At 60.5% G+C, this 24,845-nt stretch overlaps 2 protein-coding genes across 10 annotated transcripts in view; one reads left to right on the top strand and one right to left on the bottom strand.

The window, feature by feature from the left end:
• Nucleotides 1-1,936: 1,936 nt before the first annotated feature.
• On the bottom strand, nucleotides 1,937-14,954 carry CHST13 (carbohydrate sulfotransferase 13). Of its 5 annotated transcripts, none has more exons than XM_082345309.1 (3): nucleotides 14,808-14,954; nucleotides 5,192-5,274; nucleotides 1,937-3,452 (listed from the first exon to the last, which is right to left on the bottom strand). In XM_082345309.1, the coding sequence occupies exons 1-3, from the start codon at nucleotides 14,902-14,904 to the stop codon at nucleotides 2,610-2,612; spliced, it is 1,023 nt and encodes a 340-aa protein (XP_082201435.1). In that variant the 5' UTR covers nucleotides 14,905-14,954; the 3' UTR covers nucleotides 1,937-2,609. The 5 variants fall into 5 exon arrangements, with proteins under 5 accessions (XP_082201435.1, XP_082201437.1, XP_082201434.1 ...); XM_082345311.1 differs by lacking the exon at nucleotides 14,808-14,954 and adding an exon at nucleotides 14,569-14,691; XM_082345308.1 differs by lacking the exon at nucleotides 14,808-14,954 and adding an exon at nucleotides 10,938-11,114.
• Nucleotides 11,148-24,845, top strand: part of UROC1 (urocanate hydratase 1) — a 39,074-nt gene continuing 25,376 nt past the window's right edge. Inside the window, exons 1-2 of one of the 5 annotated variants that reach the window (XM_082345228.1) lie at nucleotides 11,148-11,262; nucleotides 12,271-12,353. Coding sequence is in view for 2 of the 5 variants with exons in the window: in XM_082345226.1 (XP_082201352.1) it covers nucleotides 14,003-14,338 (336 nt within the window). In the remaining 3 variants the exon portion in view is untranslated. Of the gene's footprint in view, nucleotides 11,263-12,270; nucleotides 12,354-12,911; nucleotides 13,714-13,770; nucleotides 14,339-19,141; nucleotides 19,335-19,358; nucleotides 23,798-24,845 lie in introns of those variants that run through there. The other 4 variants (XM_082345230.1, XM_082345226.1, XM_082345227.1 and 1 more) reach the window with 4 other exon arrangements.

The raw sequence follows: 24,845 nt of genomic DNA, 5'->3' as shown, positions 1-24,845 counted from the left end.
CAGCAGGAGAGGCTGAGCGGGGTTCTCGGTGCAAAGTCATCCCACAGGCCAGAGAAATGACCACGGTGGCCCGTGTGGCGCATGGGGCGTGCTGCCAGAGTGCAGGTGCAGCCGCCCAGACCTCGACTGTCCTGGTGCCCCGAGTGCGAGCAGAGCCAAACACGCACAGCACAGGGCTGAGGACTCCTAAGGAGAAGGTGGTCGCGGGTGCGGGCCCGCCTTCCAGGAGTTTCTCCTACAGTCACACATGCGTGCGCAGGACCAGGTGCGTGCAAGGACGCAGGTGAGCCTAACTGCCTATTACTGAGGGACCAGTGAAATGAAAGCAAGTCCGCAGTGGATCCTCCCCAGAGCAGGTCTGCAGACAGGGATGTGGATGCAACCAGTCCAGTTGGGAGGAGGTTCCAGGAAGCGCCACCGAAGGGCAGGGAGGGCCTCCCCGCAGGCACCTGGGGCTGAGTCCCGGGAGGACTCTGCAGTTTCCCACCTGAGGGGCAAACGCTGCAGGGCGGGCCCCCTTCCCCCTTCTTCCACCAGACGGCGCTGACGGCTTTTCCCTGGAAGCAGGCACTTCGAAGGGCGCTCCCTCTGCCTCCCCTGCAGCCGGAGAAGCTTCAAGGCCTGGTCCGGCCGGTAGGCGGGGGGAAGTGGGGCTCTGCCTGGAGACGGAATGTGCACCATCCCTCCAGGCCCAAAGAACCAGGGGTTTATTTTAGCAAACTTTTCAAGCGTGGAAATAGGCCTCCCAGGAAGCTGCTTGGATGACAAAGCCACAAAATAAAAACAAAACAAAAAACAAACCAACACCACAACTACAAAAATCTGGGAAACATTTTCCTGACAATGAAAGCCCTAAAAAGCAAAAGAACACTGAAACTTCTTTTAAACAGGTCTTCGTAAACCAATCCACCCACATCCCTTCCATCCCGGGGAGGGTGCTGACCGGCACCACCCAGTTCTGGAGACTGAGGAACTGGGAAAACGAGACAATGGTGAGCAAGGTAGACGCTTGGGACCTTCAGCTGGTGACCTCAATCCCTTTAGGAACTTGTGTCTGGTTTTAGTAGAATCCCTGATGGGCGTGCCTGATTGAGAGCCCCCTGGGCGCCCTCACGACTTGTCCAGCTCTGCCCATGAGACCCTGCCTCTCTCGGATCGTCCAGTGACCCAGCTGGGACCCTAGCTCTGGGAGGCTGGCTGACAGCCTGTGCTCTGGGAGGACAGGTGTTCTGGCACCAGCCAGAGAGCTCGGAGCAGGCAGATACCCCAAGGCAGGCGAGGGCAGGGCACAGAGGAGGGCTGTGTGGTGGGCTGTGGAGAGTGTGACACGGAGACACGGGGCGCGTGCACTGCTGCCCCACCTGAGGGAGTGTGTGCGCCTGTGATGAGTGCCAGACCACAGCAGGTGCTGAGGGCTGACAGCACGCAGTGTCAGGGCAGAGCAGGAGGGTGACTTGTAATTGTGATGCCCCTGGGGTGTGGCTTCTGGATGGAGGTAACTCAGCAAACAGGTCACATCACAGGCTGCATGGGCGCTGCGTGAGCTTGGAACAAAGCTGTGTGTCATTGGGGCATCGACGGCATGAGGTAACACAGCGTGTGTAGCTTCTGAGGGGGGATCCTCATTGCCAAGCAGCCCAACACACACACACACACACACCCCAGGGCAGGAGGCAGCCCGAAGCGCAGGGCTTGGCTGAGCTGGTTTGGCTTTAAGCCTCGACCCAGGCAGAGTAAAAGGATAGGTTTCCCCCAAGTGTCACTGTCGCCCCTTGAGCCAGAATGTAGCACCCTCCCCATGGTGTACCCCCTCCCTATCCCACTCCCCACATAACCTGGTACCTGTGGACTGCTGTGAAGGTGACCCAGGCTCAAGATGAGACAACCTCATGCCCCCAGAACAAATGGCAAAATGAGACACAGAAACTCTAAAATGTCAGAAAGTAACAAAACACATTTATTTCAAAAACATGAGCTCCCCAGCTCACCAAGGTCGTATAAAGTCTGCCACTACGTTGCAACCTGGGCTCTGTGGGCTCAGGAAGACCGAGCAGGACAGAGACCAAGGGTGGGGCCAGAACAGGGCCCTCGGTGAGCTCCGGGCTCAGGACGCCCCAGGTGGCCGGCAGCTCACGGTCGCCGCCTGAGCGGAGCTGGCGACAAGGCTGGGCCTGCCCTGGGCCTGGCCCGGGGAGGGGCGGCGGGCTTCTCTCCTAGTCCAGGGCCGTCCTCATCCGGGCAGGTGAGGTGGGGAGGGCCCCAGGATGGGCCACAGGCTGTGCCGAGCCAGCGTTCTAATCTTGCGCCACGGATAGGTTCCAGGACAGAGTGGACAAAAAACAGGCGCTCGCAACCTAGAAACCTATTATCCCATCCTCAGCCACTCAGGGGTCCTGGGGAAGCACCCGCCGGCTGGGGCGCTTCGAGGAAGCAGGCGGCAGGCACCCAAGGGTCCAGCCCCCCCCGCGGGGAGGTGGGCTGCACCGGGAACGCGGTTGGCCCGGGTGGGCGGGCCGAGGGTGAGAGAGCGCGGGGGCGGTGGCTCTCGGGGCGGAGTCAGGGCCCCGCAGCATGCGCAGTCTCCGCGCCCCATCCCCCCGCCCGCAGGGCTAGCGCAGCCGCAGGTAGGAGGGGGCGGAGTAGTTGAAGAGCAGGAAGTCCATCCTGTAGAGGCCGTAGAGGCGCTGCTGGTAGAAGGGGCTGATGTCGCGGAAGAGGCGCGCGGCACGGTCGCGCCCGGCGGCCCGGGCCCTGGACGGCGGCTCGGGGAAGCGCAGGCCGGGCGCGCCCACCAGGCTCAGCACGAAGGCCGCGTCCTCCGCCAGCGTCTCGAACTTGCCCACGACGTCGTAGCGCAGGCGGCACGGGTGGCAGAGCGCGTGGGCGCGCTCCCAGTGCTCATTGAAGGGCCCGTCGCGGCGCGTGCGCGGGTCCAGCAGGTAGGCCAGGAACTCGTCGAAGCGCACGTCGTGGCCGCGGACCAGCGCGTCGGGGCCCGGGCGCGGCCGCAGACGCCGCACGATGCCGGTGCCGAAGCGGCGCTGGAAGGTGGCGCCCCAGGGCCGCTGCAGCTTGTTGCGGTAGGCCGAGGCCAGGCGCTCGAAGGGCTCGCGCACAAACAGGAAGGCCAGGTAGGCGCGCAGGCGCCGGTTGACTTCGGCCGGACTGAAGTCGGCCAGCGAGGGCAGGCGGCCGGGCGCGTGCGCCTCGTGCGCGGGGATGGCGCGCGGGTCTCCCGGGCCACGGCCGCTCAGCGCCAGCAGCACGCGCTTCCAGTTGGTGCAGGCCACCTTGGGCACGTAGCAGTAGAGCAGACCGTGTGCGTCGTCCACCAGCACGTGCCGCAGGTCCTCCGGCTGCAGCAGGTGCTGCCGGCGCGTGTGGCGGCTGCAGGCGCGGCGCAGGAGGTCGCGCCGCTGCCGGTGCACCTCGGCCAGCGCGGAGCGTGGGCCCTGCGGGGACAGGACGGGGGTGGGTCAGGGCCACGCGGGAGACAGGGGGCCTGGATGGGGGGAAGTGAATCGACCCGGCCTGAGGCGCGTGCAGGATGTGACTGATCGCGTGCACGGCACTCTGGACCCCGAGAGCCGGAGAACGGACATGCGACGTCAAAATCAGCCTGGTAAAGACGTCTGACGTTAGAGCGCTAAGCGCCGGGGCAAACTGAGTATTTTCTCACCGTTCCCTAAAACCGGGGTGGGGTGTAAGACCAGTAGCTTACACAGTAGTAACGTCCGGAGGATGGGGATGAGCCCTGTGCCGCCGTACCAGGGGCTGCTGGTGTCTGAGCATCTTGAGACATAAGCAGTGAGTGTCCCGATGGCTTAAATTGGCCTCAGCTAGCTTTTCTGTTGCTTGCAGCCCTATGAATACCAAGACAGGCACTGCTTTCTCCATTTTACAGAAGAGAAAACAGCCTCAGAGGAAGTGGGTTGCCTGCAGCTGTCAAGGAGAGAAGCTGGGACTCCACCTTGGGCCCCTCAGGATTCAGAAGCCGGGGCTGTGCCCACCGGTTCGGGACGGAGTCCTACAGCCACAGCCCTCATGCCTGCCAGCCTGGCTGATCCTCAGCCAGGGTCTAGTCCTTACGAGCCCTGTGACCTTCTCAGGGTCCTTGGCCTCCCTGTGCCAAGGGACAGTGCCATAGGTAAACGGGGATAATGACGCCCCATCGTACAGGATTGCCGTGAGGCCTGCGTGGGCTCCCGGAACTCGAGTGCCCGGTGCACGGTCAGCACTTGTCGGTCAGACCGTTTCTCTGCTGTTGTTTGTCCAGCTGCAGGATGCCTTGACACGTAACGGCCACTGGGCCCTCAGGCTGCGAGGGGGCCGAGCCAGCCCCACCTGCCCCTCAGAAGCCTGCTGAGAGGCTGGCCTGCCCTCTGCTCGCTGTGTGGCCCAGGGCAAGCCTGTCACCCTCGCTGAACCAAGGCCTCCCACCTGCACCCCAAGGGTGTGGGTGCCTTGGGCTCAGCCCTCAGGGCTTCGGTGAGCAGCCGCCTTCCCCAGCCCAGTGTGGTCCTCCTCCCCGGCTCCCTATTGCCCTTGCCCCGCTATGGCCCTCTGCCACCGCCAGGTACTCGGTGCCCCCATCTGCATCTCCACTGTCCCTCTGCAGGCCCCGTGTCCCTTTCTCAGAGGGGGTCTCCATCTACACTGTGCCCTCCCGTCAGAGCTCAGGGCAGCCTGGACCCAAGTCAGTGCAGGCTGGTGCGGGAAGCCATCAGATGCCATCCTCCCCCCGTGGGACCATCAGCACCTCAAGGGCAGGGACCCAGGTGACCTGCAGGCGCTCGGTAGTGCTGAGTGTGCCTGCTGGGGTGTGTGTGAGCCAGACGTGTGGTCCCTGCAGGTCCCCCCGTTGGTGAGGGGGCGCCCGCCTGTCTCCCTCTGTCACAGCAGGACTGAGATCGGGGGTCCCTTGGCTGCCGCCTGTTGCCGTGGGTGGCACACAGCCCGCTGGTCGTTCTGTCCGCCACGTGGAACAGTGCTGCAGAGGGCGTGGCCTCAGTCCACAGCTGGAGACCCCAGGTCTCTCAGCCTGCCCCACGATTTGCCCTGCCGCAGCCCAGCATTCCCTCCCGGACAGAGGCTGGCTGTGGCTGCAGCCCCACGGCAGCAGGTCCACGTGGGAGCTCGGGGTTTCCCGTGGCTGGAGGCAGAGGGAGGGACGGGGCGTCTGTCCACCTACCTGGTCCAGGTCGTAGAGCATCTGCAGGGGACTCCTCCTCTTGCCGCCAAGCCAGCTGGAGCCCACGGCCCTGTTTTCAAACGCTGGGGGAGTAAGGAGAGGGGCGTTCACTGCTGCACCAGACAGACTGGCCGTGTTCCTGGGGGCTTGGCCAACTCACCTCGGCACGTTGGATCCACCTCTGGGACTCAGTTTCCCACCTGTGTCCCGCCTGCCTCTGGGGGCACTGACAGGGCCCCTCGTCCACCAGGGCAGGGTGCTTGGTGTCACTCCTGCCCCCACGTCCTGCCCCCCCCCCAGTTGGAGGGGGCCGGGCAGGAGGGAACAAGAGGGAAGGTGGAAACCACCGCCCTCCGGGAGTGCCCTGACCACCCAACCTCTCCCACCTCCACCTGCCTTCATCTCACGCCCCACCTCTGCCAGCCACGTGCATGGAGCCCTGAGAGTTAGGGCTCAGCAGGCTGGCTGGGTCCAGCCTCCCCTGGCCCCGGGCACAGGCGGACAGAAAGGGCTAGGCAGCAGCGGACATGGCACAGCCAAGCTGCCGGCTCTCTGGTGGTGAGCAGGTGACCAGCTCAGGTGACCCGCTGGGGACACCTACAGTGGCCTGTACGTCCCCTGCTGGTGTGTGTGTCGCCTCATGGTAAACGCAGGTTTTGCTCTCGCCCAGACTGGCAGCCTCCGAGGGCAGGGGTGCTCTCTGTCTCATCGCTGCGTTCCTCAATCTTCCCGGAACTACCAAAGACTCATGTTTTTCTTAAATATGGTTATAGTTATTAATAAACTAATAAATTATAATGCAGTCTTTAAAAAAATCACCCAAATTGGCAAGTCTTTGGCTAGACTGACCAAGAAAAAAAGAATGAAGACGCAAATTACTAAAACTGGGAATGAAAGAGGAGACATTAGTAGTGGACCTCACAGAAATAAGAAAGGGTTGAAGAATACAATATGAGCAACTGTACAATAGCAAATTTAACTTATGAAACTGACAAATTTCTAGAAAGACACAAATTTCTGAAATTGACTCAAGAAGAAATAGAAAATCTCAACAGACATATAACAAGTAAAGAGATTGAATTAGTAATTTTTTTAAATTTCCACAAAGAAAAGCCCAGGATCAGATTGCTTCCCTGGTGAATTTTACCAAATATTTAAAGAAAAAGTAACACCAATCTCTACGAAACTCTTCAACAAACAAACGAAGAAACAAAACAGAAGAGGAGAGAACACTTCTCAATTCGTCATATGAACCCAGTATTACCCTGATACCAAAACCAAAGACGTCACAAAAAAAGAAAACTATATACCAGTATCTCTTATGAATATAGATGCAAAATCTTCAAGGAAGTACTAGCTAACTAGATCCATCAACATGTAAAAAGGGTTATACACCATGACTGATTGAGATTTACTCCAGAAATGCAAGGTTGGTTCAACATAAAAATATCAATCAAGGTAATACACCATGTTAATAGAATAAAGAAAAAACCCCACATGATCATCAAGAGATGCGGAAAAAACACTGCACAAAATTCAGTACCGTTTCATGATGAAAACACTAGGAATCGAAGGGAACGTCATCAAACTGATAAAGGCCATCTGGGAAAAACCCACAGCTAACAGATTTAATGGCCATAAAAAGGAGTGAAGCACTAACACCTGCTACCATGTGGATGCACCTTGTAACCTGACACTGAGTGAAAAAAGCGTCGCAGAAGGCCCTGCGCACATTGTTTGACTCCGTCTATATAAAACGTCCGGGACAGGCAAATCCATAGAGGCAGGAAGTAGATGAGTGGTTTCCAGGGGCTCTGGGTGGGATGGGGGGCGGGGGGGCACGCAGGCACTGGGAACATGGGGGGCAGGGCTAGTGGCTAACGTTTTGGGTTTGTACAGCTGTGACAGTGAACAGCTTTTGAATATGCTAAAAACCACTACACTTTAAAAACGTGAATTTTGTAGAATGAGAGTATTATCTCAATAAAAATAAATAATATTGACCATAAAAAATAATATATACAAGAACATGTGTAAATCTGGTTTACAAATTTAAATATATTCCGTGGCTACTGAGAAATTATTGAATTCATAATAATATGGAATATTCATAAGAGGAATATCTTTAAGAATTCAGGATCATATGAGAAAATAATATATTCATAAAAAGAACGAACGTTTCCATGATCCTTGGCTTTCAACCAAATGAAGAGGCTTAAAATGCTGCCAGGATGCAAGACTTTTCCTTAAGACAAGTCTTTGGCAAACAGGCAAACCCGGAAAATCTGATGAACTGACCTGTCGGCCAGTTGACCACAAGCAGTGGTTCTCCAGCTTGAGCGTGCATGGGGCCTGCTGAACCACAGGTGGCCTGGCCCCATACCCAGAGGCTCTGGCCCTTGTAGGTGTGGAGCGGGGCCCGTGAGTCTGTGTTTCTGACAGTGTAGGTGTGCTGTTACTGCTGGCCCGGCAGTGCACGTTGAGAACCGCTGATCTGGAGCAGTGTCTGGCGGAGGTGGTTGAATGAAGCCGTAAATGACAGCTGGACAGGCCGTGCGTCCAGAGCCCTCTGTGTGTACCTGAAGCCCGCTGTTCAGGCCACCTGCCAGGCCTCTGGCAGCCTCAGGGCCCCTCCCAACTCCAGTGTCCCCAGAACAAGGACCAAGCTCTCCTGTGACCAGGGCACGTGGAGGGGTGAGGCCCTCAGGGCCTGCCCAGGTCTTGGGGGTCATCGGTGGTCCCAAGACTTGAACCTCTGTTTCCTGGCTGCTGGCTGGCAGGGAGGCCCCAGGAGCTGCGGGCACCACACTAGCCCAGCACCACGCACAGCCCTGGGATGGGGGGGTCCGCCTCACCGCTTTGCCGATGGGAAAGTGGAGCCTCTGAGAGGGGAAGAGCTTCCCTCAGGGTCACGGCTGGGGTGGAGAAAAGGCTGGTGCCCACCGGGGGGCATGCAGAGGAGCAGACCCAGGCACCTCCACCCCAGAGCCCCACGACTCGGAAGCACGCAGCCTTGCGGAAACACCAAGCGTTGTGTGGGGCCTCTCGTTTCCTGGCCAGACCACAGCCTGCAGGAAAGTAGGTCCCATCCCAGACCCCGGGAGCCAGTGGGTGGAAGGCGAGAGGCCCAGAATAGCCGAGGCCAGTGATTACGGGGCTGGGCCGCCTCCGCCCAGCTCCACGCCTGCCACTGCACAGAGCAGAAGAGCCGCGGTCCAGCAGGGTGGGCAGGGTGGCCATGGAGGAGGGTCGAAGGGGAACGCGCTGGAGATCCCTGGGTCCAGCCTCGCCTCCGTGAAGCTGGAGGCCTGGGCTCCGAGGGTAGGCGCTGTCCCCAGAGGGCCACACGGAGGCATCCTGCCACCCCCACTCCCGTCGCCAAGCCCCTCCGCTAGCCCCCAGGTCCCAGGCCTCCCTGCCAAGGGCGCTGTGGAGCAGACAGGCCAGAGGGTTAGGTGGGCAGGCCCAGCCTCATGGCCAGGGAGGGGCCTGGGCCAGCCCAGAGCAGCCACAGGCAAAACCGCAGGCGGGTTCTCCTTTGGAAAAGGAAACAAAAATAGGTTATAGAGAGAGAGGGAGAGAGAAGGGGGAGAGGGTGGCGGAAGGAGGTGCGAGGGACTGAGGGGTGACAGAGATAAAGGCAGCTACACAGGAGGACAGGGACAGAGGCTGGAGAAGGTGAAACAGACAACAGCAGGAAGTCGGAAATAGCTCAAAGCAAACTAGCTGGGTGTGAAGGGGCGGGAAGCAGAGGGGGTGAGCTGCCCGCCATCTGGGGGCACCCAGGGCCCATGCCCAGGGGGTCCAGGCCGGGGACTCACGAGCCATGCAGCCCCGGACTCACGAGCAGGCCTGGGTCCCGGCCCAGTGGGCCAGCGTGAGGCCCAGCCTGACAGCCCAGTGCCTGCTGCACGTGGGCTGGAGTGTCCTGGGCAGCACAGGAGCCTGCAGGGAGGCCGGGGAGCCGGGCAGGAGGTGCTGGGTGGGCGAGAGCCTGGCACCGTGCCCCTGCTTTGTTCACTGACAGGTGTACTCCTGGGGGTAGGAGCTATTGTTATCCCCACTTGACAGATGGGGAAACTGAGGCTCAAAGACGCAAAGAAAACTGCTGAGGCCTCACGGCAAGTAAGGGCGTTAAGCAGGCCTGACCCCAGGCCACGGTGTGAGTGCGTCCTTTACTGCTGTGCCCTACCCTGCCCTGCACACTACCCCACCCATCCTCACAGCACCGCAGGCCAGGGGGTGGCACGCCGCACAGGGAAACCAAAAACAGAAACCGACAAACGGTCCTTGGCCCGCTCACCCTGAGGACAGGCCCGGCGCAGCGGTACCTGGGCCACTTGAGGCTGCACCCGTGGGGGAAGCTGTGCTTGGTGACCCCTGCCCAGGGAGTAGAGGTTACGACGCGGCTTCCGGTTAATAAGTTCTAGCTGGGCCAGTGTCGCAAGAACAGATGGGCAGGAGCAGCGCTGCCTGGCCCATTGGGTCCCCTTGTGACCTGCAGGCTGGGGGCAGGGATGTTCCCTCCAGAGATCAAGCCCTTCACGAGAAAAAAAAGCAATCCTGCCGCTTTTTTTTTTTTTTTTTTTTTTTTTTTTTTAAGTAGCCATCTCTCCACTTGCATTTAAGATTCAGACTCTACACTGAGCTCCACAATGCCCAGAGCGGAACCCTGCTTGGTCAGATCACTCCTAGTACAGTTGCGTCCCCTCTGCCTGGGATAATCACAGGTTTTATTCCCACCACCGTGTGATGGAAAGCCCACGTGGCTTCTCGCTGGCTGATGGCAAGTCCCAGTTCCTTCCAGGGCGTCTCCAGGCGCAGCCCCACCCTTCCCTGCTCACTCACTCACTCAGCTCCAGCCACACTGCCCTCCTGCTGGTCAGTGGACACATTAGGTGCGTCCCCACCTCAGGAGAAACCTCTACACTTTAGGGTCAATACTTCTCATTCAGATCTCAGCTCAAATGTCCCACCAGACAGCTCAAATGTCCCACCACAGCCTCCCGTTAATTTATTCACAGCACTCATTACTGCTGAGATCATCTGATTTCTGTGGGCTGATGTCTGGCTGCCCCTCTGGAAGGTCAGCTCTGCAAGGAGGGCACTGTCCTGTTTTCTTATAATCCTTGTACCTCAGCTAGTGTCTGCGAGTATTTATTTAAAGACTGATGGCCCTTCCTGGCCATGGGGCGATCACCCCAATTCCTAGCCTGCCATTCAAGGCCACTCACCAACCTACAGTACCTTCCTGGCCTCCACTTCACTGCTCCATCTCATGAACCCTTGAGGGAGCAGCACATCCCTTAGCACACCAGGCCATTTCACTCCTCCATGCTTTTCTGTGCCACTCCCTCTGCCTGCAATTCTCTTTCGTTGTTTTGCACCTGGTAAACTCCTATGCAGCCTTCAAAGCCCAACCCAAATACACCTGCCCTGTACAGTAGAAAGCATAAGGGTTAGGATTTAGACGTGGATTTAAATCCTGGCACCCATACTTCCTACTTGGGTGGCCTTGAGCAAGTCACTTCGTTTCTACTGATCTTAGCGTCTTCCTCTGCAAAATGAGACGACCAGTCCCTGCTCTGGAGCCTTCTGTTTTGACAGCTGACTTTCACTCTCTGGTGGCCCGGAAGGTGCCTTAGAGCTCTGAACCCTCCCGCAATCCGGGAGAGTGGGCAGCAGTGTGGTGAGCATCTACTGATTGGGCTCCCAGCAGCCACACCCCCTCCTTTTGGTCACCCACCTGATTTCCCTCCAGACACAAACCTGCTTGTTCCCTCCAGGTGGTTCTGATAGGCTCCCCACTCCCGTAGCGGCTGGGTTGGGCATGTGACCAGGTCTGGCCAATCAGAGCATTCCATCCCTTTCTGCCACAGCGATTGGCTCAGAGGTGGGCACCATGTGATCCAATCCAGGCCAGTGAGATGCCTCCTTGGGACCCTGGCTGAAACCCCGGGAGAAGGCGCTGCCCGCTGGCTGGGGAGCGGGGACTGAGGCCACCACAGAAAAAAGCCAGACCTAGAGATGCGGATGTGGTTATAGCCCCTGACGACAGAGCATCTGGCCCAGTGAGTCTGAGACACGGCGCTCTGGGGGCGCCCCGTCTCTGACTCGTCACCTGCTGTGATTCCAGGGCCAGGACAGGAAGGAGTCGGGGGTCCAGTCGGGCACTGGGGCGCCACGGAGCAGGCGTTGAGAGACCTTGCGGGCTGGGGCCTGCGGGGCTCCGGGGGAGGCAGCGGATACAGGGCAGCCGGGGGCAAGCCCGGACGCCTGCACTGAGGGGCTGCTGCTGAGGCCTCAGGGGCCCTGTCCTCACTGACCCCCCCCAGCCCTGGCACCTTGGCTCACCAGGAGTCACTGGGCATTTCTGCATTTATTCTGCATGGGACCAAATCCTGGTGTCTCATTAGAAACCGTGGCTGCCTACAGGGCCCTACACTGCACGACTGCAGGGGCGCCGAGGCCATCGTGGACCGTTGTTCCCTCGGCCTGGGTCCCCAGGTGCTGCTGTGCCCGAGAAGGCAGCGGACGGACAGCGGGGACAGAGCCGGCGTCCCCACCCGAGCCTCCTGGGTCCTTCCCCCTGGAGCCCCTCCAGGAAGGCTGTTGGGGGAGAAGGTCCCTGTTAGCCCACATCACGCTCGGACCTCGGGCAGGAAGCGGGGCCCTAAGGGACAGGCTGTGCCCCGGAGGACGAGGAGGGCAGCAGTCCAGCCCAGAAGGGAGGGGCGGGCCCCCTGGGAACAAGCCCCCCCCCACCCAGGGTCCCCTGGAAGTGGGCAGAAGCCCAGCCTGGCTCTGAGAGAAACACCCCTGATTGCCAACCTCAGGAAAGATGCTCAACCCTGTGAACCCGGAAGGGGATGGAGGTCAGGACGGGGTGGGGTAGGGTGGGCCCCAGCACCTCCCAGCAAGGCCCCTGTGGACCAGCAGGGGTGGGGAGCTAAAGTAGCAGCATCACGGCTCTCCCTGGGTGTGCCTCTGGGGACAGAGGGTACAGACTGCAGATCTGGGGTTTTGATGTTAAAACAGAAACTCTGGGAGGGCAGGTTATCAGTAAGTTCTGTCCCCAGCCCCGATTGACGCTGGCACAAACAGGCACCCAGCGAATACGTGGTCAAGGGCATCACACAGAAGCAGTCAGTCACCCCACCAGGTAAGCCACAGGGGAAGCCAAGGTTGGGCGGGCAGGGGGGACAGTGGGCCTGTCAGTGGGGCCGGGGCGAGGGTAGGGCGCTGAGGGCAGCAGTGCCCCAGGCAGCTGTCCCACCTCCTCTGGCATCTTCCTCGTCCCCAGGACTCTGGCCACTAGGTCAGCATTGGCCTGACGGGCACCAGTTGGGCTGCTCCAGACCTCCCCACTAGAAAAGGGGCAGCGGAGCCCGCTTCAGGGGTCTCCTGCCCACCTTGTGGCAACTTCTGCCGCTTTGGAGACTCACCTGCCTGGAGGAAGGGGCTGCAGTCCCTCCTGGGCCCTGGAGCCCTATCCCCCCACCACGAGCCACATGCTCCACCCCATTCCAGCTCGGGCCACGCTGCCGGGACACACTCGGAGATGCCGCAGGCCCTGTTGAAGCCATTTCCAGAGGCCCTGGACAGAGAGCCTGCCCTTTCTGCCCCGCTGTCTCTGCCCCCTCTGCCGGGCCTGCAGGCCCACCATTAGCACAGCCTCACTGGCTCCTGGGGTCAGGGGCTTCAGCTCAGGGCTTGGGGGCAGAGGAGCCAGCAGGGTAGGTTGGCTTGATTAACCCTTGCTTGTCCAGGTCACCCTCAAAGCTCTGATGGCTGGCAGCAGGCCATGGGGAAAGGTTTGAGAGTCCAGAAGGAACAGAGGGGGGCTCTGGGAAGCAGAAGAAAGGCCCCTCCCCACCTGGGGGCGCTGGAAGCAGGGTTCCAGAAGGGTCTGCCAGGCCAGACGCAGTGAGGCCACCCTGCTGCGGGAGAGGGTCATGGCCAAGGGTATTCATGAGGCAGGTTCGGCTCAGGTGGGGAACGGCCTGAGCAAAGGCTAGGAAGGGGGCATGGGAGGCACCCTCCTAATCTACAGGAGAGGGAGGAGGTCAGAAGGAACAAAGTGCAGCTTCTTTCTCCCCCCACACCTGACCCTGAGCCCTGGGGGCCAGGAACCACTGTGCCCTGCCCGGCCCTAGGTGCTGGTAAACATTTGTTCGAGAAAGAGTGGGTGGCCAGTGTCATGACCGCAGACACTAGGACTACAGCCCACACAGTGCCGGGGGACGCTCGGCTCAGCTAGGACATGGGAGCCCCCTCCCCAGGAGCCAGGAGCACCACCCCCATGGCCACCCAGCCCTCAGAACTGGTCGGGGGACAGAAAGACTGACTGCGGCTCCCTCTCGTGGGCCTGGGGAGGCGGCGAGGTCTGGGAAGCTGTGTCCAGACATGGCGGGGACGGTGTGAACGGCAGGGTGACTGGGCAGAGCCCTGGTGAGCACCGAGGAGCCTCCCAAGCCCAGCTCACCTGGACCGCAGCCCAGAGGCAGGCACAGAGGTTTGAGGTGAGGAGGAGAAGGAAGCCCCTCACCCCAGGATGCGGGGGGCACCACGCCACCCATGTGACATCCGGCTTGATGAAGAGGCTGGGAGCCAGGCACTTTTCTCCCATTTAACTCCACTTCCCCAGAGACCCTGTAAGGAAGAACTCGAGCAGCCTATTTTATAGATGGGAGTACTGAGGCCCTGGGCAGTGGGGCAGGGATAGGTCACCCAGACCCAGCCAGGTGGGTACGTGCTGACCCAAAAGTCTCCTCAGCCTCATCTCTTGAGCCACCCTGACCCCACACTCCCATGGTCCCCTCCCACCTGGGGACACGGTTACTTCCTCCCTGGACCCCCTCTGCAAGGCTCCAAAGGCGTGATTCCAAGGATTCTTGCAGAGCCCACAGGGGGTGGGGTAGGAGATACAGATTCCCCCAACACACACTCTCACATTCACTCACACTCACACCAGGAAAAGGCAAACAGAGCAGAGGTCAGAACAGGCCTCTGGGCACCTCCAGCCCCAGGCCGCCCACGGGCCCCTCGGCCTCTCCCGTGAGTGAAGACTCAACATATGCCCGGCTCGGAGCTGGAAATCCGCACGGCGGTCACGACTGGCTGCCTGTTTCCCCCACCGACCATGAGGTGGGTACTCAGGACCCTAGTCCTTCCCGGTGCTAACTTCAGGCGGAGCAGGGGCGCCAGGGCGCAGCGCGGTGCGCGGAGGGGCCACCTCCGGACCTGGAGGGTCAAGCCCGCCACCCTTGCGCGGCCGCGGACCCGGAGGGGTTTCCGGGCGCTAAGCGGGGTGAGCGCGAGGCAAAGGAGGCAAACTTCCCGGGTGGGCCTAATGTCTTCCGCCGCCCACCACTCACCTGGTCCCTGGGCACAGGCTGGGAGGCCCGGACTGTCACCTCTCACCTCTCCGGGCCTTGGGAGACCAACTCCCGAGGGGACAAGACCCTTGCGGGGAGCCGGGACAAGGGCGGGGCGTTTAGAGCCTTTCTGAGCCCACCCGCCCCAGTCCCCCAGCCCGGGAGGAAACCGTAGGTGCCCCGACCCGGTCGGGGGACCGGCCGCTGGTGGGGCGGCCCTGGGGCCGGCGGGCACTCACCCGGGCGCAGGGCGCGGGGCGCGGCGCCCAGGAGCAGGAGCGCGGCGCCCAGACAGGCGGCCACCAGCGCGCGCCGCCGCCAGCAGCGCCTCCCCATGCTTGCCCGGCGCGCGCCGCTGTCCGCGGGGTCCGGCCCGGCCCGCACCCGAAGCCGGCCCCCCACCCCGCCCCTGGACCCGCCCACGGACGAGTCCTCGGACTAGGACCAGAAACCCGCCCCAGGGCAACTCGCCCCAGGCCCTCCCGCTGGCCCGCCGGCGGACGAGTCCTCGGACCCGGACCCGCACCGGGAGCCGGACCCGAAACCCTACCCCTAGCCCACCCCAGGGCCGCCCAGGGGCTGGTCCTCGCTCCTGGATCCGGACTCGGGACCCTCCCGGCGGCGCGCACCACTGCCCTCGGCGCGGGGGCGGGGGCGAGGGCTCTGCTCGCCAGGGGCGGGGTTGGGGGGGCGAGGCGGCGACTGCTGGGGACCAGGCAGGTGGGCGAGGCGGGTCGGCGGGCCAGTCTGCCCGGCCCCCACCGAGTCCAGCGGGGCAGCCGAGCAGTGGTCCAGGGCGCGAAGGGTGGAGACTGGGTGGAGGGAGACCTGTCGCCGGCGCGGCTCCGTCCTCTTCCGCTCGTCGGGGGGCGCCATCCTCTACCCGAGGCCGAGAAGCCTTGTCACATTGGCGGATGAGCGGGTCGGGGGAGCACGGTGTCCCCTTGCCTTTTTGCTGCGTTACGTACCAGGGGTCCAGGGGCTGGCTTGGGGGACCAGCCGCCTATACATGACTCCCCCGGAACCCCCCTTCCCGGAATCAGGCCCAAGGGTGCCTCTTTCTCCTCCCAAGCCCACCCTGTAGCCTTGTTTTACACGGGGGTCTCCAGGTCCTGCCTGGATCCCCGCGCCTGCAGGCCGCAGCCAGGGGAGGGGGGGGCGGGGCGGGGGCTGAGGTGGGGGGGGGTCCCACTTCACGCCTCCGGCCATCAGGACTGTTGTGCCTCACCTGGTCCGCCACAGCTGCTCCAGACCCCAGGGGAGCACTTAGAACTCGCTGAGGACTCCTGAGTACAGGGGGATGACAGTGGATCCCTGGGGGCTGGGAGACCCGGCCTGAACCCAGGGTCTTGATGCCTAGAAATCAGGCTAGCAGGGCACCCGCGGGGGCAGCTGGTGCTGTGTGTGCTGGTGTGTGTGCTTGAGCCAACACTGAGCAGTGTGAGTGTGTGGGAAAGGCTGCGTTTCTGAACTGCTTTTGAAGAATCTGGTGATTCCAACCCTGGTGGTGCCACTTATGTGCTGTGTGAGATCAAGAAAGTGGCCTAACCTCTCTGTGCCCCAGTTCCCTTTGCAGTGGGGTAGTACTAGGACACACCTCATCATGTTGTGGGAACTAAATGAGACACAGGAGATGTTTGGCACGGCGTCTGGCACTCAATGAATGCCATCTAAGTACTTGACGTTGGTGATTATTTTATTTTTACAGTTACTGTCTGTTTCTGGCAGGTGACTCTGGTTTCTGTTAAGGTGCTGATAGAAAAATTCCTTCCCGTTATGTGTAAGTTTTAAAGGTCTATTTAAAGGAGAATATTAAATAAATAATAGTTCTGCTGTCTTAAAGATATGGCTCCAAATGCTATGATAGGTCTGAAATGGCAGAGGGGCAGGAAACAGTTCCCAGACAAACCAGAAGCTCCTTATTATGACTTTCCAGACAACCGGGACAGAGAGCCTTGGGGAGCATCCAGTTCACGCCCAGAATGGCCTGCAGGCAGGGCTGCTGCTGCCCTGGGCCCAGGACCTGTATTCCCAGTTATCTACACCCCCAGCCGGCCCCCAATCTCCCCTACACCTGCATTGGGACCAGCGTTCTCTGTAGGGTCCCAGCCCCTGGCGTCCTTAGGAAGGAGCCTCGGTCCCTGTGCTGCCACCTGGTGGCCAAAGTTGAGGACAGCATCTCAGCCCATTCCCATCCAGGAAAGTCCCTGGAGGCCCCTGGGGGCCCAGTGCTGGGTCCTGGGGTGGGAGGGTGAGCATGCCTCGCCAGAGGCCCAGGGCCTTGGCAGCTCCCCTGAAAAGACGCCAGCTGCGGCCTCTGCCCTCTCACGGGAGTTCGCATGCATTCAATCCCTCGTTCAACAGGCACTGGGTACCCACCGGGTGCTGAGGCCCTAGGGGAGGACAGGACCGGGCGCTTTCTGCCCTCGTGGGTTACAGTATGGATGGCGGAGGGCATAGGAAAAGGAGCGAACATGTGCGATCACGGCAGGTGGTAAACGTGCTATGAAGAAAATAAGGGTGGGCAGAGGGAGGTGTGCAGGGCCAGCCTCGGGAGGTGCCAGCAGCAGAGGTGATTAGGTGTCGAGCTGCAGAAGGAACAGCCCTTGCGGAGGCCCTGAGGCGCCCTGCTAATAGCTGTTGCTAAGTAACAAAGTGCCCTAAAATTTAGGCGTTAAACATTTCAATTTCACTCACAATTTAGTGGGTGAGGAATTGGGGAAGGGGCTCAGTTGGGTGCTTCTCACCGGGGATCTCATGCTACTGCGTCAGACGGCAGCTGGGACTGGTCGTCCGGAGGCTGGCCCAGGCTGGCCGACCCGAGGCTCCGTCACAGCTGGCAGACACCGCAGCGCTCTCACTCCTCACGCCCCAAGTGGGGTCTGGCTCCGGGCGTTGCTCCCACAGAGCCTCAGGCTGCCTCCTGTTGGTTCCCCGGGAACCACTAGGGGTGCCCCAGCCTCACTCAGAGAAGCACCCAAGCAAGGATTTGCCGGCTTGTTTAAAACCACCATGGGCGTAAAGATGCACATGCTCCTTGAACGGGAAGCAGCAAGGGGGCTCTGAGGTGGCCAAGGTGGATGGGAGAAGTGGAAGAGGCAGACAGGGCGTCCACGTCCCCAGCCCGTCGTGGGCCACCGTGTGGGCTGTTCTAACTGCCCCGCTGCCGACGGACTACGGGGAGGGGGGAGGGGGGTGGGGAGGGAGGGAGGCTGGGCCGACTCTGGGAGAGATGAGGGGTGTGGACCAAGGGGCGGTGGTCTCAGGGCCCCGGCTATACTCAGAGAAGGCACCCAGGGCGGCAGAGTAGCTGGAGGGGAAGGAGGGGAAGCAGGGACTAAGTTGATGGTCCAAGGGACAGAGGTCCTGCCGGGCTCGAGAAGGCCTGATGGGCCTGCTGGTGACACGGCAGAGGTTGGGGCCCAGTGTGGCCTGGGTGGTAGTACCAGGCGGGCAGGGCTGGGCTTTCGGTGCTGGTCGCCGGGTGCTAGGAAGAGAGGCTGGCCAGGACAGGAGTAGCCGCTGGGAGTGACGGGAGGGGAGACTTAAGGCAGGCAGTTGACGCTGAAGAGGACAGGCCACGGCCAGCACCAGGAGCCCGAGGCCTGAGGCCCAGGGAGGCACATGCTGAGGGCCTGCCTGCCTTTCTTTACTCCTTGTTAGTTTTACATTTTGTTTATTTGGTTTGTCCATGGAGCAAAATTCAAAAACTCCACAGTTCTCTTGAATTGAGGTGAAATTCAGATACCATAAAATTACTCATTGAAAAGTGTACAATTTAGTGGCATTCAGTGCCCTGGCAATGTGGAAAGCACCAGTCTTACAGGGAAGGGTCTCCTTTCCTCCTGTTCTCTCCCAGTTCCTTGTGGATCCTTCAGAGGCAGTTCACGCCCACGTGTATATGTTTTCTTTGCTTTCTGTGCTACTACATTGCTCTGTTCCTTGCTTCTTTGATAGTGGCAACAATTAGAAAAGTAACATCTTATCCGGTGCTGATTCTGTGCAGGCGCTGTTCTAAGACCTTCACGTGTGTTACCTCGTTTAATACTCAGACAGATCCCATGACGTAGCTACTGTTATTGCTTTCATTTTACAGACCAGGAAACTGAGGCACAGAGAGGCCCGCACCTCAGCGGGGCTGAGGAGGGTGCAGCTGCCGCTGGCCGGCCTCCCGCCACCCAGGGGGCAGGGAGGAGGGACACGAGGGGCACCACACCCTGTGCGGGGTCAGTGTCGCGGGCCCCCATCATCAAGACACAAACCCCACGTCGCCTGCCTGGTGTCACTCCCCCACGAGACACACCCGGACACGAGAGCGCTCCCCATGCTGTGTCCTAGAAAACACGCCCCTCAGGGCCAGCACCCCCTAAAAGGACAAAGGGACCCTCACCCAGGCGTCCCTGGCGTGGAGCCCGCCTCTCCCAGGACACCGCCCCCAGGTCAACACTGCGGGCCGCCAGCCTGGGGGCCGTGACCCTACGACCTACGACCTACGCACGGCTCCTTCCGGAGGCCCGGGGCCAATGAGGGGCTGGAGGAGGTGGGCCTGGAGCCAGAGGATCCCGCCCAGCTGGACCTCGGCTGCCCAGTCTCTCCGCGGCCCCCGCACGGAGTGGGCCTCCGCCTCGCCTCTGCCAGACATGTCCAGCCTCCAGGCGCTGTGCTCCGGCCTGCCCTTGCGGCCCCTCCCAGAGAACCGTGGACGCTGGGCCGGGGTGCCCCACGCGCCGGTCAGGACCCCCGGCCTCAGCCCCGCTGAGGAGCAGGTAAGAGGCTGGGCCCCCTCCTGCAGGGCCGTTTGCCCTCTGGGTGGTCCGGCTGGGCAGTGCCCACGTCCTGCTCTGAGCTGTGTGTGCCAGACTCCTTCACACCCAATATCCCTCGTTCTTTGCCCAGCGGCCTCCCTGGGGTGCAGGACTCCGGCCCCCATTTACTGATGGGAGGGACCCTGGGGCTCACGATCACCCAGCCAGGAAGCGGGGGCCTGTGGCCGCCTCCAGGCCGGGAAGGCGAAGTGAGTGCAGGAGCCGGACTGCACGTCCTGCCTCAGCTTCCGGAGCCTGAGCCACCAGGTGCCCCGCTCCTGGCCACGACACACAGGTGTGCGCAGGCGGCCGCAATGAGGCAGAGAAAGAGCTTTCTCCTGTTTTCCTCTCCTGTTTTCCTTTACTGAGGATGGCTTGACAACTTCAGGAACCGTGGGGGAAAGTAGCAAATGCAAGTGAGCGCAGAGATTTAAAGAGGGATCCCGCCACCCAGACAGGCTGCCGCCCTCCCGGGGCGGCCATGGCAGGGGGGGCACAGGGCGTGCAAACTGGAGGGGCTGGCGGGCGGATCAGGCGGACTTTAGAGTTTCCACCCTGGTCACCTGCCTGCTGGGCGCCAGTGCCTCGACCTTTGGCGTGGGGATGGTCCTGGGGGACAAGGAGAAATAGGTGTATTGATCTGTGCCCCACCCCCTTCCTGCTGCTGTTTGGTCTTTGACCCGGGTTCCTGACACTGAGCTCCTAGATCTGCTGGAATTCCCTGGGCGGTAGGAGGCCACTCCGGCGGCTCCTGGTCGGGGCTGGTCACCAGAAAGACCAAGCCGTGGTTGCACGTTGGAACTTTCAACGTGAGGGGCCGGGAATGGAGTTAATGATCCGCCATGCCTACGCCTCCCGAATCCTCCAGCTACAGGGTTGGCAGCAGCTGGGTTTGTGAACACGTGGCGGTGCCGGGGGGGTGCCTGCCCCTTTCCCCGCCCCCGCCGAGGGTTGCTGCTCACCTGTACCCTCCATCACATCCTTTGTTAGATAATAAACCAGCGAACGTGTTCCCCTGAGTTCTGTGAGCCCTTCTGGCGAATTATTAAACCTGAGGAGGGGCGTGGGCTCCCCATTTCTAGCTGGTTGGCCAGGAGCACAGACGACAACGGGGCGTGTAATTGGCACCTGAAGCGGGGCCGTCTCGTGGGGCTGAGCCCTTAGCCTGCGGGTGGGCTCTGGGCGGACTTCGGTCCACAGTGTCCCGGCTGGACTGAAGTGTAGGACGCCAGCCGGCTGGGAGGAGCGGTGGGTGTTGGAGGGCCCACCCATCCACTCCCCACCAGGACCTGCGCGAGGACACGAGAGCTCCTCCTGGACAGGCCCAGACCCAGGGACCGCTTCCTCGGTGGCCGGCTTTACGCTCTCCTGTGGCTGGTTTTCTGTTTTATTTAAATGTCCCTTTGAATTTTGACATAAGCTTTTAAAGGTAGTTTTAAGAGATAAGTCAAATATCATAACGTTTTATAATCTTTTGGTGTCTCCTTCCGGACACTTTCTATGTGCGCACAAGGTGTGTGTGTCCGTCCTTCTTAAAAGCATAAGTGGAAGCTTTCCATACAGGCTGGTTTCTTTTGAGGCTGTTCCTTGTTGGTGCGTTTGGAGCTGCCCCATTGTTTGAACTGTTGTTGTTTTTCGTGGTTTGGATGAACGAAAACATGCTTCACTCTTTGGTCTTCTTTAAGTGGATTCTGTTGAAACGCAGAGGATGGTCTGGCTGTCGCGTTTCAGTCACTGTGGGACTGTAGTGCAGAGGGAGGGTCTCGTCACATCCTGTCAGAAACGTCCTCGGCATCCCCGCTCCCCCACGTGCAGCTTCTCTTACGGATATTTCCCCAAAGCATGCCCCACCCTCAGGGGCTGTGCTGGACCTGAGATCCCAAATCTGAAGACCTCCCACCACTGCTGACCATAATCCTCAGCTTTTTGAGGGTGGGGTTCTGTGGGGCTCACTTCTGGGTCTTCAGTGATTCCAGAGCTGTTTGTTGAATGAGTGAACAAGACCATGTGCTAAGCGCCCGAACCAACACCCTCCAAGAGTTCAGCGGGCGGGAGAAACCTAGGAAAGCTTCTTGGAGGAGGTGGTCTTGGCACCAGGGGCAAGGTTCCCAGACTGGGAGATCTGAGAGGGGAGGCATCTGGGACGGAAGGAGGCAGTGAGCGGAGATGCAGAGACGGGCCTGTGCAAAGGAAGCTGGGGTGGACGAGGCCCCGCGTAGGCCCAGGCTGGGTGCCGACCTCAAGAGCCAGGCCCAGCCCGACTACTGGGGGGCCTGGATGCCTGCCGCGTGCACTGCGTCAGGAGCCCGTGAAGGTCTCGGAGCAGGAGTGTGACCCGCTGCTCGGCATGCTGCCCACAGAGAGCGAGGGCTGGCGCAGAGCTCCTAGGGGGGCAGGCGGACAGGGGCCCGGCGTGGAGGCCATGAGTGTGCAGACGGTCGTCCTGGCAGCTGGCCCCCCGGTGGCCCGTGTGTGCCAGATGCCGGTGGACAGCCCTGTGAGGCGGGGGCCATGTGCTCATTTTACAGGAGAGGAGCCTGAAGTGCAGAGAGGTGAGGTGTGCAGGCTGGAAGAGGCAAGGGCAGGGATTCTCCCCTCAGGGCCTCCCGAAGCACCAGCCCTCCTGCATCACCTTCCAGCCTCCAGAGGCGCCTGCGTTCCTGGGCTCCTGGGCCCGTCCTCTGTCTTCAAAGCTGGCAGCACAGCACGTTGAAATCCCTCTTTCTCACTCTGACCCTCCCCTCTCCTCTCGGAAGGACGCTTGTGATTACTGGGGCCGACCTGGAGAGGCAGGATCATCTCACATCTCAAAGTCCTTCCGTCATCACATCTGCAGAGTCTCTTTTGCCGTGTAACATAACATATTCCCGGCCAATAGGGTGTGGACATCTTTGGGGGCCATGATCCTGTCCCCCATCCCATCAGGCACCCAGGATTCTCTAGCCCAGCGGCTGAACACGGGACTTTGATGAATAATCCTGTGACCCTGAGGGTACAGGCCACTGAGCTTATCCGATTCTTATGCCTGTGAGGTCAAGGTCGGGGAGGTGGAGGGGTCTCTAGAATTCTGTCCAGTTTATGTGCCTTAGATACTTCTGGTTTTGCCAGTAAGAGCCCCCTGGTAGCTGCATTATATGATAACAGGCCACAGTCTCACCTGTGAAAATCCACGTGCTACACAGCAGACCCTCCGGGGCAGACTCGCGGTGGAGCTGAGGCAGTAGCACTGCGGCATGCGCGCCAGCTGAGCCCGGGGGTGAGTCCCCAAGTGTGGCCCCCACGGGCTCTTCCTGGCAGCGTTTGAAGTAAACTGAAGACCTTGTAACAAGGCAGCTGCAAAGCTGGGGAGGGGGAGAAGCAAGAAACGCCCCAGGCTCTGGCTCGGGTGTCTTTACAGGAGCAGGCGGGCGGCCTCCCGGGCTGGTCCAGCCGGAGGTTAGCAGGGCCCGGTAGGCAGCTGTGCCTGCCTCTCCGAGCTCATTGGGAAGGCGGCCCGCCTCTCCGCCTGGCCTGTCCTCACGGGGCCTCCTCTGCTGAGGCTGCCCCTCATACCCCGGGGCAGGCCGCACGCTGTCCGAGTTCCATTTTCTCATCCTGACCCCGAGAACTGCCCCCCATTCAGAGCTTGGAGTATTGAATCCGGGCCAGCAGAGCTGCTGCTTTTTTAATTTTTTCACTCAAGAAGTAGTCACTGCAGGCCTATTATGTAAATTCAGACACAGAAGATAAAGTTATTGAACAGAAGTATAATAGAAGACAACTTTGCTGAACTGGTAAAAATGTGAAATTTCAGATAAAGAGACAGTTTATCATTGAAAGAACAAAAAGAAACCCCAATGTAGAATAGTCCACATGAAGGCATAGCCAGGCTAATTTTCTGAATTTCAGGGATAAAGAGAAATTCACCAATCCTGAGATGAAAATTGTACACAAGGAGAAATAGCCCACCAGCTGTGAAGTGGGCTTAGGGGGTTGGAACCAGTATTCGTTAGAAAATGAAATAAAAGAAGCTACAGTTGCGTAGGAAGTATTAGGGCCCATGTAGTAAGGTCAAGCCTCCCGTGGAGCGTGTGTGTGTGACACGTTGCTTTTGAAAGTTTTCTGTAAATGTTCAGTTTCTCTTGGCAAACTCTGATTAGAAGCTGTACACTGATAGAAAAAACCACCCAACCTCTTCATCGAGGAGTAACATGGACCCCAGAGGCCCAGGCCGAGGGGACCGGACACGACCGTGAAGGGCCCAGCCCTCCTGACCTCTGGCGTGCGCCTAGCCCTGCCTGCCCTTGAAGCCGTGTCCCTGGCCTTCTGCAGCATGTCCTTCCCACGCCGGCCTCTTCCCCTCCTGCCACGCTGCTGCGCGTGGCTTGCACGTGCCTCCCCGGGGGTCCTGGGCCAGCAGCAGCAGCTGGGAACCCGTCAGAAACGTGAGTCAGAGACGCTGCGGGCGGGGCGGGCCCAGCCCTCCGGATGCACCTGATCCTCTGGGCGATTCTCAAGTCTGCTGGAGTCTGAGCACCTCCTGTGGAGGTATTTCTAGCCGCCTTTCGATTTTTCCAAGAGAGAAGGGATTATGTGCTTTTACTCCACGTGGACGTTAAAGAGGGACTCGCTGTGCAAACCTTTTCAAGTTCCCGTCTCTCCTGAGCTGGAGTTTCCCTCGTTGCCCTTCTTGCCCTCGGCTCCTTCCTGAATCACCCTTCCCCTCCTCTCTCCTCCCACCCCACCTGCCCCCAGGCCCCCAGTGACACCCTTGTCGCGCGTGCTGGACCTCAGGGCACACGGGACAGGCTGTCCTCCTCCTGGGCCTCTGCCCTCGGCTCCTGGCCGGGTCCCAGCTCTCTGTCTCCCGGGCTGGCCCTCCGCCCCGCCTGCCCACGTGCTGGTGTCCTCAGGGCCCAGGCCGGGGCCATAGGCTCTTCTCCTGTCACCTCTGCCCACCTGTCTTCTCTGAGGCTACACTGCCTCCCCCTCGGTGGACCTGTGCTGAATGAATACGTTCACACCGGCTCCTCATCACGCGCCCAAAGCAGTTCGTTCTCCAGGGTCAGCTGGTTGAAGGAATGGCCTCGACGTCCACCCTGACACAGGGTCGTCACCCCGCACCCCCAACCGCAGGCCCCTGCCGGGTGGTGGGAGGGGGAGCGCTGTGAAGGGTCCACCGGGACCCTGGCCCTCCTTGAGCTCAGCGAGACTGATGGGAGGCAAGGAAACAACCAATGGTGAAGCGTCCGAAGACGCAAATCCTGGCTGGGAGAGAAGCATGGGGGTGCCGAGAGTCAAGACGGCAAGGTCAAGGCGGGCCCCCAAGGACAGGCATCTGGACTGGGGCTTCGAGGAGGGGGCTCCCAGGGAGGCAGCTGGCACGGGGGCTGGGGCAGCGGGAAGGGAAGGGGCCGAGGCGCCGAGGCCGGACAGGAGCACGAGGGCCGCCTGGAGAAGGCTGACGGGGGCAGGAGTCGGGCTACTCTCCCT

The sequence above is a fragment of the Balaenoptera borealis genome (genome assembly GCF_965194805.1).
Source record: "Balaenoptera borealis genome assembly, chromosome: 12".
NCBI classification, from domain to species: Eukaryota; Metazoa; Chordata; class Mammalia; order Artiodactyla; family Balaenopteridae; genus Balaenoptera; species Balaenoptera borealis.
The sequence above is the reverse complement of the archived record's forward strand: the minus strand, read 5'-3'. Positions and strand labels throughout refer to the sequence as shown.